A 17666-nucleotide genomic window follows, 5' to 3' on the forward strand; every position below is an offset into this window, starting at 1 on the left:
ACGCAACAGTTAGGTCTGATGGTAAACCTGGCCAAATCTTACCCTAACACCCTCACAGAGTATCATTTATCTGGGGATGAGAATCGGTTCAGATCGCGCTCAAGGTGCTCTGGAAATGTCGCAAGGACTTTCCCCTTGTGGTCACCCGACTACGGTTGGCGATCCCTCGAAGCAATCAGCACACGGTTCAGTTCGCGCACATGGCGTGCTTCAAGTGTCTGATCTGTTTGAACTAGAGAGGTCGATTTCGTCCCTGTTTGACGCATACGATTCTCGAACAGGGGTCTGTGGATAGTCTCTCAGAGGAAATGGCACATGAATATCAAAGAGCTAGTGGCCATTCACCAAGCCCTGATTACTCACTTCATAGAAGGGGAGAAAAACGTCAGGTCGGATCTGCTCAGCAGAAGAAGGCAGGTTCTTACTACAGAGTGGACCCTACATCACGAGGTGTGCACCAGCCTTTGGATGTTGTGGGGTCAACCCTCGATAGACCTCTTCGCCTCACAAATGACAATGAGGTTGCCGGTATTTTGCTCTCCAGTCTCAGACCAGGAAGCAGTCGCAGTGGACGCTTTTCTTCTGAACTGGGAAGGTCTAAATGTGTATGCTTTTCTTCCATTTAAGATCTTGGACAGATTCCTGAAAAAATTCAGGGAATTGCCCAATGTCCGCATGACCATGATAGCTCCATTTTGGCCCATGAGACATTGGGTTGCGGAGATGATCGAGTGGCTGGTAGATACCTCCAGAACATTACCACTATTAGGGTTTACTAATCTTAGTGGGACAAATTTAGAGTATGGTGCAGGAATAATAGACTTTCCTCTACCAGTACCTCTATAGCCAAGTTTTCTGTTGTATCTGCATACAAAAAAGAAGCTGGCTGTTCCTACCATCAAGGGTTACCGCAGCATGCTAGCTTCCGTCTTTCGTAACAGACACATTGGCTTGTCAGGTAACAAGGATCTTTCAGATCTCATTAGATCTTTTGAGATTACTAAGAGGAAGGACAATCCAACCTCCTTGGAACCTGGATGTAGTCCTGGCCTTTTTAACCTCAAGTAGGTTTGAACCCTTGGAAGGATCTTACCGAGAAGACTTTTTTCTTAATTACATTGGCTACAGTCAAAAGAATAGGAGAGTTAAAAGCCATCAGCAAGAAGGTGGGCTTTAACCCGAGAACTGCTACAAGCCTCTTGAGCGGCTGTATGGGAGACTGCTATAAGCCTCTTCAGAGCGCAATTTTCTATTCCTTCTCGCAAATTCCCTTGTGAACTTATTCGACTTGTATTATTTTTTCATGATAAAATAATATATCTGGTAGAAATTTGAATGTTTATAACTTTATTTTACCTGTATAATTATGTATAACATAAAACCTTTCCTTAGACAGACTTTTAAGTTTTTTGCAAGGGATAAGGGCGAATTGTAATTATTTTTTGTTAAAACTTGTTTTATATTAACATATTAAAAACATGAATGATGTAAAAAATAAATATATAACAACATACATACACATACACACAAACAATATCACATCGTAATATATTGTGTAGGACGGGAAATAAAACCTCTGGCAACTCTCAAATCCTACCTCAGGACGGCGGTTGCCTAGTGTAAATTAGGACAACAATACCGAATGTTTTTGTTTTAAATATCTGCGCATGTTTGTTTACTAAGTATAATTTTATTATAAGTAACTGGGTGGTTCACCCAAAAGAGAGAGAGAGAGAGAGAGAGAGATTGATTTTACATAGCTTGTATTCAATATTCATATCCACAAAAGGAATTTTTTATATCTTTTGTATATACCCAACACACACACACACATATATATATATATATATATATATATATATATATATATATATTTATATATATTTTAATGTGGTGATGCTTTTGACATAGGCTACGCATTACTGTATACAAATGCTTAGAAATGTCATATAAAAACCTATTGTAATTAGTCTGAACACATTGGCTAGGTAATGAGTTTAATAGTAACAATAATCACTTTATGAATGGATAAAGAAAAAATCCAGACAACGCAAATAAAATGTTTGTAAATAGTATATGTGACTACTTACACTAAAGTCATTATTATTCCAGGAATAGATACAATTCTATATCATGAGATTTGAAAATATAAGGTAATTTTTATTATTACACTCATCAATATATAGTAAAGGCTATTTGTTAAAAATAGCCTAAAAACCTCATCACATAGTACGGAATGTAGTAAATTAAAATCGCTAACCTCTACCGTGCGCAAACAACAGCCCCGTGATACCCAACTTACTACCCACCCCACCTACCCACGAAAGACAATCCAGACTCACCCATTGGCCATCCGGCAAGATGCCACGTCGCGCTGTAAAATTAACTTTGATGGTTTATAACAAAATAACAAACAGGATGTAAGATAAAATATTTGGATGATACATGCACAAAGTTATTACAAAAACATTGGTATAGTTATGGGTTAGATTCTGAAACACTATTTTTGTCAAGATAGCTGCACCACGGGACTGTAGTAAAATGACATTGCTGCATTTCTCGGATTAATGGAGACTGCAATTTGCTCCCTTTAGCTAGGCTTTCTCGCCAAACACGAGAATCCTTATCGACCTCGGCCAAGATCTTTTACCATCCAGAGTTATCTCACTTAAATTGGACGGGAAAAGGAGAGAGGCCTTTGTCTAGTGAGAGCTCTAAAAATTCTTTATCTGCACACGTCCAAACACCTGAGAGGACAAGCAGACAGCCTCTGATGCTCAGTTAAAAAGCCTTCTTTGCCTTTATCAAAAAATACCCTGGCTTTTTTCATTAAGGATTTGATAAGGGAAACTCCAGAATTGTGAGCAAGAAGTTTTCCCTATCCTTAAGGTAAAACCACACGAGGTTAGAGCTGTAGCAATTTCTATGCCTTACAAACACAATAGGTTAATGATGTCAATTTTGGAGCCTACTTTCTGAAGAAGTAAATCAATCTTTGCAGACTGCTATCTCAAAGATGTCCAGACCCAGTATGAGGATTGCTGTTCCCTGGGTCCGTACGTTACCTCCGGCGTCGTAGTTGGAAAAAGGGGTACTGCTTCTTCCCGATAACTTAACATATACCCTTGCTTTTTTTCTTGTACTTGTGTTCACAGGTTGTCTGTGAAGGTTGTCGCAGCCTTTCGTCAGTCTGGGATACAAGTCAAGTTAGTTAGAAAAAAAAAAAAAATTTTTTTTGTAGTAGGTGGTCAGAATCAGTATCCATGGCTATGACAGGTTTGCAAGGGTGGAGGTCTAGCCACGCGAAGGTCAAGGACCTTGTGGCAGCCTCACAGCGACTTTTACAGCCCCCTGAGTGGATCGCCGAGTCTCTTAGGGAATGCAGGCAAAATGAGGCAGTATCATTGTGAAGCCAGCTTCCTTATCAGGTTAGAACCAGATTGTTAGTACTACTAATTGTAGCTATTAATAATTATACGAATTTCCCGATGGGATGAGGTTTTGACCCACCACCAATGGTATCAAGTCAGCTATATATATGTAACTACCAGGGAAGTTACATATTTAAAAATGGTATTTTTATTATAAAATAAATTTTTAAATATACTTACCTGGTAGCTACATATATTAAAGGGCCCTCCCTCCTCCCCTCTGAAAACAGAGGCATGAAATTTCTGAAGAATGTTGGGGGTGGTTCTGGTAACCTATGAGAGATGGCGCTCATGTATGACCACCTACTGTTATGGCGGCTATTGCTGCGAAATTGAATTTCTTTCGTGCCGCGTCGAAACGTGGGATTTCAGCTATATATATGTAACTACCAGGTAAGTATATTTAAAAATTTATTTTATAGTAAAAATACCATTTTTTACTACTCCCTTAACTGCTCCCAACACTTTGCATCCTTCATTCACTCTCTGACATAAATCTGCTTTCACTCCACCATTTGCTACAACAGACAGACCCCAAGTACTTAAACTGATGCACCTCCTCAATTAACTCTCCATTCAACATGACATTCAACCTTGCACCACCTTCCCTTCTCGTACATCTCATAACCTTATTCTTACCCACATTAACTCTTAACTTCCTTCTCTCACACACCCTTCCAAAGTGTCACTAATCGGCCAAACTTCTCTTGCGCGCCTGCAACCAGTACAGCATCATCCGCAAACAACAACTGATCTACCTCCCATTCATGGTCATTCTCGTCTACCAGTTTCAATCCTCGTCCAAGCACTCGAGCTTTCACCTCTCTCACCACTCCATCAACATACAAGATAAACAACCACGGTGACATCACATATCCCTGTCTCAGTCGCACTCTCACCGGAAACCAATCGCTCACTTCATTTCCTATCCTAACACATGCTTTACTACCTTTATAGAAACTTTTCACTGCTTTTTAACAACATATAACCTCATCACATTCCACATTGCTTCCATATCAACTCTATCATACGCATTCTCCAGATCCATAAACTCAACATACACATCCTTACCTTTTGCTAAATATTTCTTGTATATCTGCTTAACTGTAAAAATCTGATTCATACAACCCCTACCTCTTCTAAAACCACCCTGTACTTCTAAGATTGCATAAACAATCTTACCAACCATTCAAGTACTGTCACACCCCCTTCCTTCAACATCTCAGCTCTCACACCCCCTTCCTTCAACATCTCAGCTCTCACACCATCCATACCAGATGCTTTTCCTACTCGTTTCTTCTGGTGCTCTCCTCACTTCCTCTTGTAATCTCTCTCCTTCTCATCTCCCATCACCGGCACCTCAACATCTGCAACAGCAATTATATCTGCCTCCCTATTATCCTCAACATTCAGTAAACTTTCAAAATTCTCCGCCCACCTTTTCCTTGCCTCCTCTCCTTTTAACAACCTTCCATTTCCATCTTTCACTGTCTCTTCAATTCTTGAGCCAGCCTTCCTTACTGTCTTCACTTCTTTCCAAAACTACTACTTATTCTCTTCATATGAATCACCCAATCCCTGACCCCACCACAGGTCAGCTGCCCTCTTTGCCTCACTTACCTTGCGCTTTATCTTCACTCCTTCATTCCACCATTCACTGGCCTTCCTCATGCTGCCTCCAACAAACTTCTTGCCACACACATCACTTTCAATCACAACAAAATTTTCTTTTACTAACTTCAACTCCTCCTCTAAATTACCAGTTTCTCTTACTTTCCCTTCGTCATATGCCATTTTCAACTTTTCTTGATATTCACTTTTTACCCCCGGTTTTATAAGCTCTTCAACCTTCACTAGCTCCCTTTTACATCCACCTACTCTATTCCCCACTCTTTTGCTACAACTAATTTTCCTTCCACTAAAAGATGATCAGACATACCGTTAGCCATTCCCCTAAATACGTGCACGTCTTTCAATCTTCAAAACTTTCTTTCAGTTATCAACACATAATCCATTAATGCCCTTCCTACCACTCTCTCATTTGCCACTCTTACCCATGTATACTTGTTTTTATCTTTCTTTTTGAAAAAGCTATTACTTATCACCATCTCTTGCTCAACACATCTACCAGTCTCTCACCACACTCATTTTCACCTGGTACGCCATACTTCCCAATGACACCTTCCACCTCTCCAGCGCCCACTCTATCATTTAAGTCACCCATGACAACTACATAATTCCTTCTACCCAGTCCTTATACACACCTAGTTACAGTGAACCCTCATTTATCGCGGTAGATAGGTTCCAGACCCCGACCGCGATAGGGGAAAATCCGCGAAGTAGTGACACCATATTTACCTATTTATTTAACATGTATATTCAGACTTTTAAAACCCTCCCTTGTACGTAGTACTGTTAACAAACTACCCTTTAATGTACAGAACACTTAATGCATGTACTATAGTACCCTAAACTAAAACAGGCACAAATATTAAAGGCGACTTTATATCATGCGTTTCCTAAACACGCCAAAAAGCACGATAAAAAATGGCAACCAATGTTTTGTTTACGTTTATCTCTGATCATAATGAAGAAACAAACGCATTTACACATCTGTGTATAAGTTAGTTTTTGCATCGATTATATTGATTATTCAGTACAGTATGTTGATTTTGTTATTACCAATGTTTTACTTAATTTTTCTTAGGACTTCCAAATGAAATGTTTTTCTTTATGACGTTGCCTGAAACGACGACGTCATAAAGTATGCTCAGTAAACAAACGAAGGCATTTAACGGGCATGATGAAAGTGATAAATAATGATATTACAGTAAAAGCTTTTATAAAATGTTATTACAAATATTATTTACCGTATCTATATAAAATCATACATACGTAGCAAAGCATGAAAACAATTTACGAGAGAGAGAGAGAGAGAGAGAGAGAGAGAGAGAGAGAGAGAGTTGTTTTACATACGAAAATGTAAATTTTAAACAAAAAAAGAATAGCCCCATTTCATATAAAATAGATTACAAATATTTTACTTTATCATATTACAGTAGTCTGTATAATACTGTAAAGTTCAGTACAGTATGTTGTTGTTATAGTCGTGGCGATGAAATTCTCACGAAACAAAAACACGCCATTTGATTACAACAGCTGATTCATTCTCTCTCTCTCTCTCTCTCCTCTCTCTCTCTCTCTCTCTCTCTTCGTGTTATACAATACTTACATTTAGATGAAGAAACTAAAATTAGTTTTCTTAGTGTCAATTAAATATGAAACGAAAAAATTATGCCAAGTCTACATCCATTTCAATCATAGCTAAAAATACGGCATCCGATTTCATCAGCAAACCACTATTTTTTTGGAAATATCATTTTATTCTAGAAAATTGCTACTCTTTAAATGATTAATTGCTCATTAAGAAAGCGTGTACTTTTGTTTTTAAATTTCGGGTGTGTTTTAAAAATCGAGTATTGTTGACTTCTTTTTGTTTTACTTTTGGCTGTGATTAGATCAGCTGACATCTAGCTGCCCGCTTTTGAGAGTACGAATACACTAACAAAGTATCGTTTATATCATTTCTTAACTTATTCAAACCGTCTACAGTATACAGTTGATATTACATAAGCACCAATGTGTTATAACCTATCAAATTTTTTTGTTTAAAACATTTAAAACCCCCCCTCCTCTCTCTCTCTCTCCTCTCTCTCTCTCTCTCTCTCTCTCTCTCTCTCTCTCTCTCTCTCTCTCTCTCTCTTTTTGTGTGTGTGTGTCGGGGCTACTTTTCACTACCTCCCATTCCTTACCCCTCTCTATCTCTCTAACAAATGATATCTTTGTTGCTCCTCAAAGTTTCATTTAAATTGAAAATCAATCATGATTCAATTTTCCTTACTTTCTCCAATCTCGCACCATCGGTCACATCGAGGTATTTTCGAAATTTCCGGAAAATCCACGATATATGTATATACATGGGTTATGAAAAAAATCCGCGAAGTGGTGAATCCGCGATGGTCGAACCGCGAAGTAGCGAGGGCTCACTGTAATTTATTCCAGAACTCATTCCGCTCTTCTTGACTTTTCTCACAACCTGGCCCATACGCACTGTCAAAAGCCCAACATTCCCTACCCAACCTAACCCTTACCCCCATTAACCTAGAATAGATGATATCTCCTTCCATTCCACTACTTAACCTGTCATCCTTTCACTCAGCAATAAAGCCACAACTTCTCTTGCTCTTCCCCTTTCAATCCCAAACACTCCACCAGACATTTCACCAAACATCACTTCACCTTTCCCTTTTATATTTGTCTCACGCAAAGCCAATATATCCATCCTTCTATTCCTAAACATACTTCCAATTTCACATCTTTTACTCTATTGTACTACATCCACGCGCATTCAAACTTCTCAAAACTAGAGTGCGGGGAGCAGTCACTCTCCCCCGAACTCCACCTCTTTGATGTCTCACTGGATTATAATACAGGAGAGGGGGTTCTCAGCCCCCTCGTCCCGCTCCTTTTAGTCGCCTCTTACGACACCAGGGATACATTTGCGCTATTCTAAATGTTTTTATGCCCCCGCGGCTGAAAGTAATACTGTACCCCCAATAAATAGCTAAGGTTTGTATAGTTAAGAAAAATACAAATTATCTATGAATTTGTCATGTTTATTGTATTATCAAATACAGAACAATTATTGCAGAAGATCATGGTATTTCAGTCTAATGTACTGGAGAAAAGAATATACTAAATTGGATCATTAATATTTTCAAGTGTAAACTAAAAATGCAAGGGTATTATGTTCAGTACACCAAAACCTGATGCTAATGGGGATTACTGTAGTTATATTCTATTATATTTGGTTTAGAACAGTTGAATGCTGCTTTAGTCAACAAACTAGTAATTGTTTCTGTATGTATATTTCTGCGTACAATGTGTTTGTTTATTTTTTTTAGTTATATTTTTTTTCTCTTTCCCATAGGTGATCATGAAGTGAAATTGGAAATAAAAGATGAACCATTAGATGTTCTTCAGGAAGAGAAAGTTGTAAAAGATGGCTCTGTCAAACTTGAATTGGATAATTGGAAAAAGGTAAGTTAAATCTCAATTGTTTAAGGAGCTCTGGCTTTGAATTTTTTAAATTCAGACTTCTTACAGTTTTGGATAGAACTTTAATATTTCATGTTTTAGTTTTTGTGAGCTCGAGCCATAGTGTCCTGATGGAAGTTCTTCTAGGAATATTTCTACTTGGGATATGCCAGAAAATTTTACATGCAGAGGTATCACTCGGTTATTACCCTCAGAACGAATATTCCGAAAGATATCGTGTAGCTTTAGTCTCGACTTAATTATATTTTCTATCCAGACTAAGCATGTTGAGCAGAATACCTTTGTGTCTTTATTTTTTATTTTTGGCTGTATTTCAGCACACGTGGGGTGTGTTGGAACATTACAGGCATTACATTTTCTAATCAGTTGTTGAGGATTATTAATGGAATACCATATCTTACATGTATTACACCATTTTGGCATTCTTTTTCCCAATGCATCAATCAGCATATTCACCATATTGGACTTGTTATTGTTCTTTGATGGAATGTGTTGATTGATGTAGACCTTCTTTATAAGTCTCTTTAACACTTGGATCTTCTTTGGAATTTCTTCAATTATTTTACTGATGTTTTCCGCAGATTTGTTCCAGTCTATTGGGAGGGAGGGAGGGAGGGAGGGAGAGAGGGAGAGAGAGAGAGAGAGAGAGATTGTATATATATTACATATTTTTTAGCGTTAACCAACCAACCAAATATTTACTTACGATAAAGTGTTGTTAAATGTAAAAGTATATTGTTAACAGCCAACCAAGTAGTAAGTATATAAAAATGTATATTGTTAACAGTCAAACAGGTAATTACCTAGGAAACATTGTTGTTAAAGGAATGTTTATATTGTTAAAAATACAAGAGTTTTAAAGAAATGTGTAGCTTGTCAAGTTTTCAAGTTATTCATCACAAAATTTGCAAGAGTGAAGACATCCCAACTGTATAGAAGAGCTGCATTTTGTCTGTAAGTAAAATTTCACAATTCATTATCTATATAAAGTTTTATATTAATTAGATTTATAAATTACCTATACAAAAACAAAAAAAGTGATTTGTTATGAAAGTTATTATATATATTATAATGTAATATATACATCTTACTTGGTAATTTTTTTTGTTATAGCCCATGGAGTTTACATTTACTAAACGTGGTGGAAGGAAGCTACTTCACAAGGGGTATGCTTATACAATAAAAAAAAGGAGGGATAAAATTACCTACTGGAGATGTGAAGAGAGAGGAAGATATGGAGGGCGACTGAAGACTGTAAATGATATTTTGCAAGGAGATCCACTGCCACATTCTCATCCACCAGATGCTAGTAGAGCTGTTGTTCTCAAGAAAGTACAGGAGATGAAGGAAAGAGCCACTAATACTGAAGAATTGACGAGTGCTATAGTTCAGAACTGCACATCTGACTTTCCGTTAGAGGCAGTTGGTTCTCTTCCCAAAAAAGAAAGCCTTAGCAGAATGATTCGCAGACAAAGGAAATTCACAGATGGAAACGAAGTAACAGACGAACTTAGGCTTTCGCTAAGAGGTGAGAGATTCGTTTTATTCGAAGAGGAAAACATCATTATAATGGCAAGTGACGGTAATCTCGATTTATTGGCGAAAAGTAGGCACTGGTTTTGCGACGGTACGTTCGATAGTGCTCCTGAACACCATCAACTGTATACCATTCATGCTCTCCTTGAAGAAAATCATACAGTTCCACTTGTGTACTGTATTACAAAATTCAAAAATCAAGAAACATACGATACAATATTTTCTAAACTTAAAGAAGTGCGTGATTTGGATCCTAGTTCAATAAGACTTGATTTTGAAAAGGCAGCAATAAATAGTGTAGAAAAACATTTTCCTAATTCTCATACTTTTGAATGTTTTTTCCACTTTGGCCAATGCCTTTGGAGAAATATTCAGACATGTGGCCTACAAAACTGGTATAATGAACCAAGAAATGCTTTCGTAATCAAAAGCCTTACAGCACTGGCTTTCGTTCCAAAGGAGAATGTCATAGATGTGTTTGATGAATTCATGGCTTCATTAGACGAGGAAACAGATCAGGTTCTAAAAGAATTTCTCGTCTACTTTGAGACTACTTGGGTAGGCATTGTACAGAGGGGACGACGACGACGCCCACAGTTTGATATCTCAATGTGGAATGTACGAGAAAAAACATTGCTAGGAATACCACGCACAAATAATACGGTTGAAGGCTGGCACCCGCGCATTTCAACTACGAATGTCAATCGTTCATCCAAGTGTATCTCGCCTAATGACCAAACTCAAAAAAGAACAAAATGATTGGGAACTAACGATACAACATGCTTTATGCGGTATTATGCCAAGAAGAACAAAAAAAAGATATGCAATTGTAAATGAAAGGTTAAAAAAACTCTCAGATGACTATGAAAACTTAGATGAACTACAGTACTTAAAGGCCATTGCACATAATTTGTAATTCAATAGATTTTAGACATCTTTTTATATGGTCTGTCATATCTAAAAACCTATTTTATTTTATTCCATTTTATTTATTCTATTCATTTTATTAAATCTCATTTATTCTATTTTATCCAATTTGTAAGTTTTAAGCGGTTTCGATAAATTTATACTATATTTCAATAAAGGCACTGTTAACCCCAAAAAATAAATGTCTTTAATAATTTTATTTCATGAATTTTATTTTATTCGTAACTAACTGCTTGTTTGACTGTTAGCAATATACATGTTTCATTTATTAATACTTTTTCCTAAATTTGTTAAAGTAATTATCTGGTTGGCTGCTTAACGATACAAATATTTTATTTAACAATGAAAAACGCATAAACTAACTAACTAACTCTTTCTCCCTCTCTCTCTCTCTGTTAAAAAATACACTCTCTCTCTCTCTCTCTGTTAAAAAATATAGATTACGTAGTTGGAACATATATTGTTCTTGAAAAAAATAGGGAATCGTTTAAAAAATTCATTTAAAATAATTCCATAGGAAAAATAAACATTATCTAACTCATAAAAAAACACTCTCTCTCTCTCTCTCTCTCTCTCTCTCTCTCTCTCTCTCTCTCTCTCTCTCTCTCTCTCTCTCTCTTTTACACATTCATAATCCATCTTTCTCGTTCTCAATCTTTTTTTTCCTCTTTCTCTGTGATCCATTTCTCCCTCTCTCTCTATTTATTACACACATTCATAATCCATCTTTCTCGTTCTCAATCTTTTTTTTTTCTTTTTTTTTTTCTCCCTCTCGGGGGACGAAACGTCCGTTAAACGAAACGTCCATTAAACTAAACGTCCGTCAACCAACTGTCCGGGAACCAACAGTCTGGGGACTAACTGTCTGGGGACGAAACATCCGGTCACGATCTAAATAAGGCATGCAAAACAACAGCGACGCCATAAAATGGCGGGTCCGGTCGAGGCACAGCTCTGCCACAAAACATCAAATATCTCGAAAAGTAAAAGTTACTTTACGGTCAGAGCTTATTTAAACAATACTGGAACCTTGTACTCAACTTTCCAGAGGAAGGCGAGGCCGAGGGTAAAGACATGGCTAAGATGCAAGTCGATAAGTACGCACAGGGAAAAATCCGACTAGTAAGGCAAGCTACTAAACGAAGGATGAGGACGGACGTGACGTCATTTAGCAATGGCGCCCGTTTGTTTACGTCTCGAGTACCAAAAGTAGCCACGAACGAGATTAGCTGTGGAACGGCTCCCCAGCTATTCTCCGCCCCTACACTTCGAAGTGTTAACTCTATGTAGGGTGTAGATAGCTATGTGGCGCGTTTATACATGCGTCCCCTGTTGATATACGATGTCTTAAAGGGAAACCTCTAGGATACTCGCTCCAGAAGTTAGAATTCTGTGATAACCTGTGGTTAAATTCTCTGGGAATATTTAGTAGTTATATACCCAAGGAAGCTACCAAAAAGGAACCTTCCATCAGGACGCCATGGCTTGAGCCCAAAAAAGCATTTAGTAAACATTGTTATTACAAATATTTTACTTACCGTATCCATATAAATTCCTAAAATCGTAGCAAAGCAGGAAAACTTTTTCATACGTTTATTAACAATAGCAAAGAGCTGCTATTAACAGTATGGTAATTTACGATAATTCTAAACTGTTACGAAAGATAATTGTCCTTTCCATATCCAAAATACTTTTCTTAGCTGCAGTTATAGGTCAACTTGTACCCACCTCAATTATGGAACCATTTGGAACAATATGATAGAGATGGTGGGAGATTAGAGAAGTAAGGAAAATTGAATCATGCTTGATTTTTAATAAAACTGAACTTTGTGAAACAACAAAGATTTCATTTGTTAGAGAGATAGAGAGCGGTAAGAAATGAGGAGGATAGCGAAAGGTATCCGAGAGAGAGAGAGAGAGATATGGTTTTAAATGTACTAAACTATAAATATGATAGGTTATAAGACATTGGTGCTTATGTAATATTAACTGTATAGATGGTTTGAATAAAATAAGAAATGGTATAAACAATGCTTTGTTATTGTATTCGTACACTCATATTCTTGAGAGTGAGAGCTAGACATCAGCTGATCTGATCACAGCCAAAAGTTAAACAAAAATAAGTCAGCAATACTTGATTTATAAAACATTTCCGAAATTTAAAACAAAAGTACAGGTTTTTCTTAAAGCACAATTAACTATTTAAATAGTAGCAATTTTCCAGAATAAAGTGAAGTTTCCTAAAAATAGTGGTTTGCTGACGAAATCGGATGTCATATTTTAAGCTACGATTGAAATGGATTTACACGGTATTGTTTTTTTTGTTTATATTTAATTGACGCTTTTTAATAAAACCTATTTTTGGGCTCAAGCCATGGCGTCCTGATGGAAGGTTCCTTTTTGGTAGCTTCCTTGGGTATAAAACTACTAAGATATTCCCAGAGAATTTAACCACAGGTTATCACAGAATTCTAACTTCTGGAGCGAGTATCCCAAAGGTTTCCCTTTAAGACATCGTATATCAACAGGGGACGCATGTCTGAACGCGCCACATAGCTATCTACACCCCGAACAGAGTTAATGCTTCGGTGTGTAAGGGTTGAGAATAGCTGGGAGCCGCTCCACAGCCAATCTCACTCGTGGCTACTACTGATACTCGAGACGTAAACAAACGGGCGCCATTGCTCAAGTGACGTCACGCCCGTCTTCATCCTTTGTTTAGTAGCTGCCCTACTTAGACGGATTTTCCCTGTGCTTCATTTATCGATTTGCATCTACGTTATGTCGCTACCTTCAGCCTCACCATCTTCTGGAAAGTTGAGTACAAGGTTCCAGTATTGTTTAGTTAAGCTCTGACCGTAAAGTAAATATTACTTTCCGAGATAATTGCTGTTTTGTGGCAGAGCTGTGCCTCTACCGGACCCGCCATTTTATGGCGTCGTTGTTGTTATGCATGCCTTATTTAGTTAGCCACAACAACGCTTCCGGCCTTATTTACTAATCGAATACATTAGTTTATTTAGTCTTCATAGCTAGGAACTTTTATATCGTGTTTCGACGCTTTTTATCGGTCATCGATTGACCTCATACCAGTCGGCTACTATAGCCCCCAGGCCAGAGCGCCTGTATATAAGTGTTCATGCATGATTTTATTAGTGATCCTAGGCTAAGTTATGAAGATAGTGGCATTATTTTACAATACTTTCGACCGTGATGCAAATGTTTTTTTTTTTTTTTTTTTTTTTCGCCTTCAGGGACCATATAGGGGATAGGTTAGTTAGTGTCTCTTTCTAACCTAACCTACTTGTAGGACCCCTATATGCTTCCTTCATCCCCTGCCTTGGCATTCCCTCTATTTAGCCTTGATTCCCTTTCTGAGTAGAGGGATCAAGTGTCTAATGGAGTATTTATCGCCTCTCAGTCCTCCCTATGGGAATGAACCCCCCTTAGGGTTGCGTCCGAGAGTGAGGTTAGGCTAGCCCTACCTCTATGGCTAGGATTAGTCTATGACTATCCTGCGATAGCGATATGTCTTCTACCTTTCCTAGTTCAGGACTATTAGCCCTGCTCTAGGTTAGGTTAGGAAGGTTTCTCTGTTCCCCGCTGAAACTGTACCCATGCACCGTTTCAGCCGGTCTGCCTTATCTTAGGTTAGGGAGTGTCCTCCCTTTCCCTAGTGGCCGCTCTGGTACAGAAACCCTTCCTTGGAAGACTTCTCTCTACTCCCCTCCCCACCTATCTCTTGTATAGCCTAGCCTATGCTTAGGTTAGTCTATACCCATCTGTCCCCTGTCCTACAACTCCTCCTTAGGGTGGAGTAGTAGGGCTACCCGAGCTTCCATGTGCAGTCCGCTCTGGTACATATACCCTTCATAGTGTCCTATGGGGTTAGTCTCTAGATGTGTTCTGCATATGGGGGTCTCCCCTCCTTGGGTGTCCCCTAGCCCTCCCTTGGGCTACCTAGCTCCCGGTCCTCAGTGACCCCTGCTCCTGGATGATAGAGCCTGCCTCTATCATGGGTACACCCTCTCAGGGGGGGGATGTCCGGAGTCCATGACTGAACTTCCTGCATCCCTCCCCCCCCCTGTCTCTCTTACTATCCGGGTGCTGGTCTCTTGCCGCCTCCACTGTCGGCGATACCCGCCTCCTACCTTGGTGACTCTCCCTACCCTTGCCGCCAGCCCCCTGTGTGCCGGGGGACTGCCGACTGCCGCCGGCTCCTACCGGTGGCTCTCCTCCCTCCTAGCTTGTCGTCCGCTCGCCGGTCGGCCGCCGGAGTGCCGGCATCTACTGCCGGCAACCCGGTTCCGCTATAAACATCATTGTCCCAGTCACCAAACCGGCATCCTCCGACTGCCGGAGCCGCCGCTCCCCTGCCGGCGTGCCACCGTTGTACCGGCGGCCGCCACCCTGGTATACCCTTGACTTAAATATTGTCTGTCCTAATGCCAGAAACTCTGCCGGAGCGACCTCCGGCATGCCGGCGGCTTGCCGGAAACCCCCGGAGGCGTCAAGAATTCTTGCACCCCCTTCTTCTAGCTATCATATGATACTGATAGCCCTATACCGCAAACAGATGGGCTGTTTCCACTATTAAGATCAATACCTTGGTACTGTTCTGTTAGTGATCATGCTGTCTCTTTGCATTCTTCTAAATTCCAGCATGCTGCGTGCATCTTAGCACGGCTGGTTGCTGGAAGCAGTTACCTTAAAAGGAGGCCCTCTAGCCCCTAGCTTGGGACCGAATGATCTCGGTCCCAATCTTACCCTTGGTTTTTCCACGGAATTCCATTGCCCTATGGAACTCTAAGGAATACTATCCGGTGCCTTCGGTCTCTCGGATTATCCAAGGACAAGCTTACGGTAACCAGCCGGGCGAGATGCATGGAGTATGTTCTCCTTTACTATTTCAATCTATGCATCACACCCTTCATTAAGTTAAAATTAATAATTAATATTAACTTAGTTTAAGAGCCATTCTTATGACTCCCCCATACTCATTTTCTCTTTCTTCCACAGGAGGAGCAGATGAAGTGTGACTTCGCCTTCTGCGCTGTGAAACGCCCGCAGTTTTACGGGCATACGGCTTGCAGGACTCACGCCCCTTGTGCCGACAAGAAAGGGGATCTGAAGTTTTGGAATCCACTGAACTGTACGGTCTGCCAGGCTCACCTAGTTGACGCCTTCCATAACCCTCCCTCAGCGGAGGTCAGAGACATTTCTCGTGAAAAGCTACCCAAGTGGGTGCGTGGCTTCCAGAAAAATGCCACCGGACCTTACCTGGCCACCGAAGAATTGAGGTCACTCCTGTTCCCTAAGGCCTCCCCTGATTCAGTGGTACCCAAAGACGTGATTCCCACTGTCCAAGTTACAGTGGAACCTGATGTTGTCATGGCTCAGTCCATGCACGAGTGCCGCCTGGATTCCGAAGATGACGAACAGATGTCGGATGTCTCGGAAGACACGGAGAAGACGCTTATGGCTCAAGGAGCCGAAGATGACGAAGACAAGGTGGAATACGCCGAGTCGGAGCAAGAGGTCGCTCCTCCTTCCATCCCCGCTCCTACTCCTACACCGACGGAAGTGTCTATTCCGTCTACCTCCTCGACCCCGGATCCCTCTTCTTCCACTCAAGAAATGATCCGACTGATTAGAGCCGTCATGGACGACAGGTTGAAGGAGAATCAAGAGTTCATCAGGTCCATGATGGGATCCAGAGAACCGAAGAGGATTTCGGTTAAGGATCTCCCCGCTTGCTCACATGCCAACCCGTGGAGGTATGCTGAGCATATGGTTATCGCGACTGGCAGGATCTTCGTCAGCGATAAGATCGGCACGGTCCCCTTGGAAGACGTGGAGTTCTTCCCAAACTTTGAGGCCTACCCGGACTGTTACGTCCGTCTGCGTTCTGAACCTGCCTCGAAGGAAGAGACCGAACCGAAGGAAGAGATAGTGTTCGATCTCGCAAAGGCCCAGGCTATGCTAGCCACCACATTCAAGAGTAGGGGCTTTACCTGCTCTAAGCTTCCGGCCCTGAGCAAGAAGCACCCTACTTATGTCGCACCTGAAAGTGCGGTTCTTCCATTCCTGGAAAAGGCCTTAGCTGCGTGCCTTAAAGCTGCGGAAGAGGGGAAAGCCTGCCCTGCACTGGAGGAGTGCAGACCCTTCTCCATAGTAACTCCCCCTGACGCTCGACACTGGAAGGATGTCCAGCATACTTTCGTCGTGGGAAAGCTAGATCCTGACGTCGCCGGACGTCAGTTTAATGAAGACCTCCCTAAGCTCAACGATCACCTCCTTCGTCGGGAACAAGATACGAAGGAGAGGCTCGCAGCATCCTTATCTCATCAAGTCCAACTTGAAATTATGGCCTGTGACACCAGAGTACCAGACCACTACATGGTACTCTCCAAATCCCACATGATGACCGTGATGAAGGACTTGTACCACTTCATAAAGGCTCGGAGAGCCTGTCGTGAATTCGTGTTTGCAGGTGCCACCGTGAAACACGAACCCCGGAGGCTGATTTCCTCCAACATCTGGGGTAAACACCTCTTTCCTTCTGACCTCGTGAAGGAAATCACCGACAGAGCCGCCACGGAGAATAGGAACCTTCTCCACAAGTGGGGCATGTCCAGGAAAAGGAAACCCTCT

The 17666-nt window shown here is 40.5% G+C and overlaps 1 protein-coding gene across 1 annotated transcript in view; it reads left to right on the forward strand.

Moving 5' to 3' along the window:
- Positions 1-17666, forward strand: part of LOC137624236 (uncharacterized) — an 82486-nt gene that overhangs the window by 37792 nt on the left and 27028 nt on the right. Inside the window, exon 3 of the mRNA XM_068354745.1 lies at positions 8422-8531. Within this exon, the coding sequence (XP_068210846.1) occupies positions 8422-8531 (110 nt within the window). The remainder of the gene's footprint in view (positions 1-8421; positions 8532-17666) is intronic.

This window comes from Palaemon carinicauda, chromosome 31 (genome assembly GCF_036898095.1).
Source record: "Palaemon carinicauda isolate YSFRI2023 chromosome 31, ASM3689809v2, whole genome shotgun sequence".
Taxonomy (NCBI): domain Eukaryota; kingdom Metazoa; phylum Arthropoda; class Malacostraca; order Decapoda; family Palaemonidae; genus Palaemon; species Palaemon carinicauda.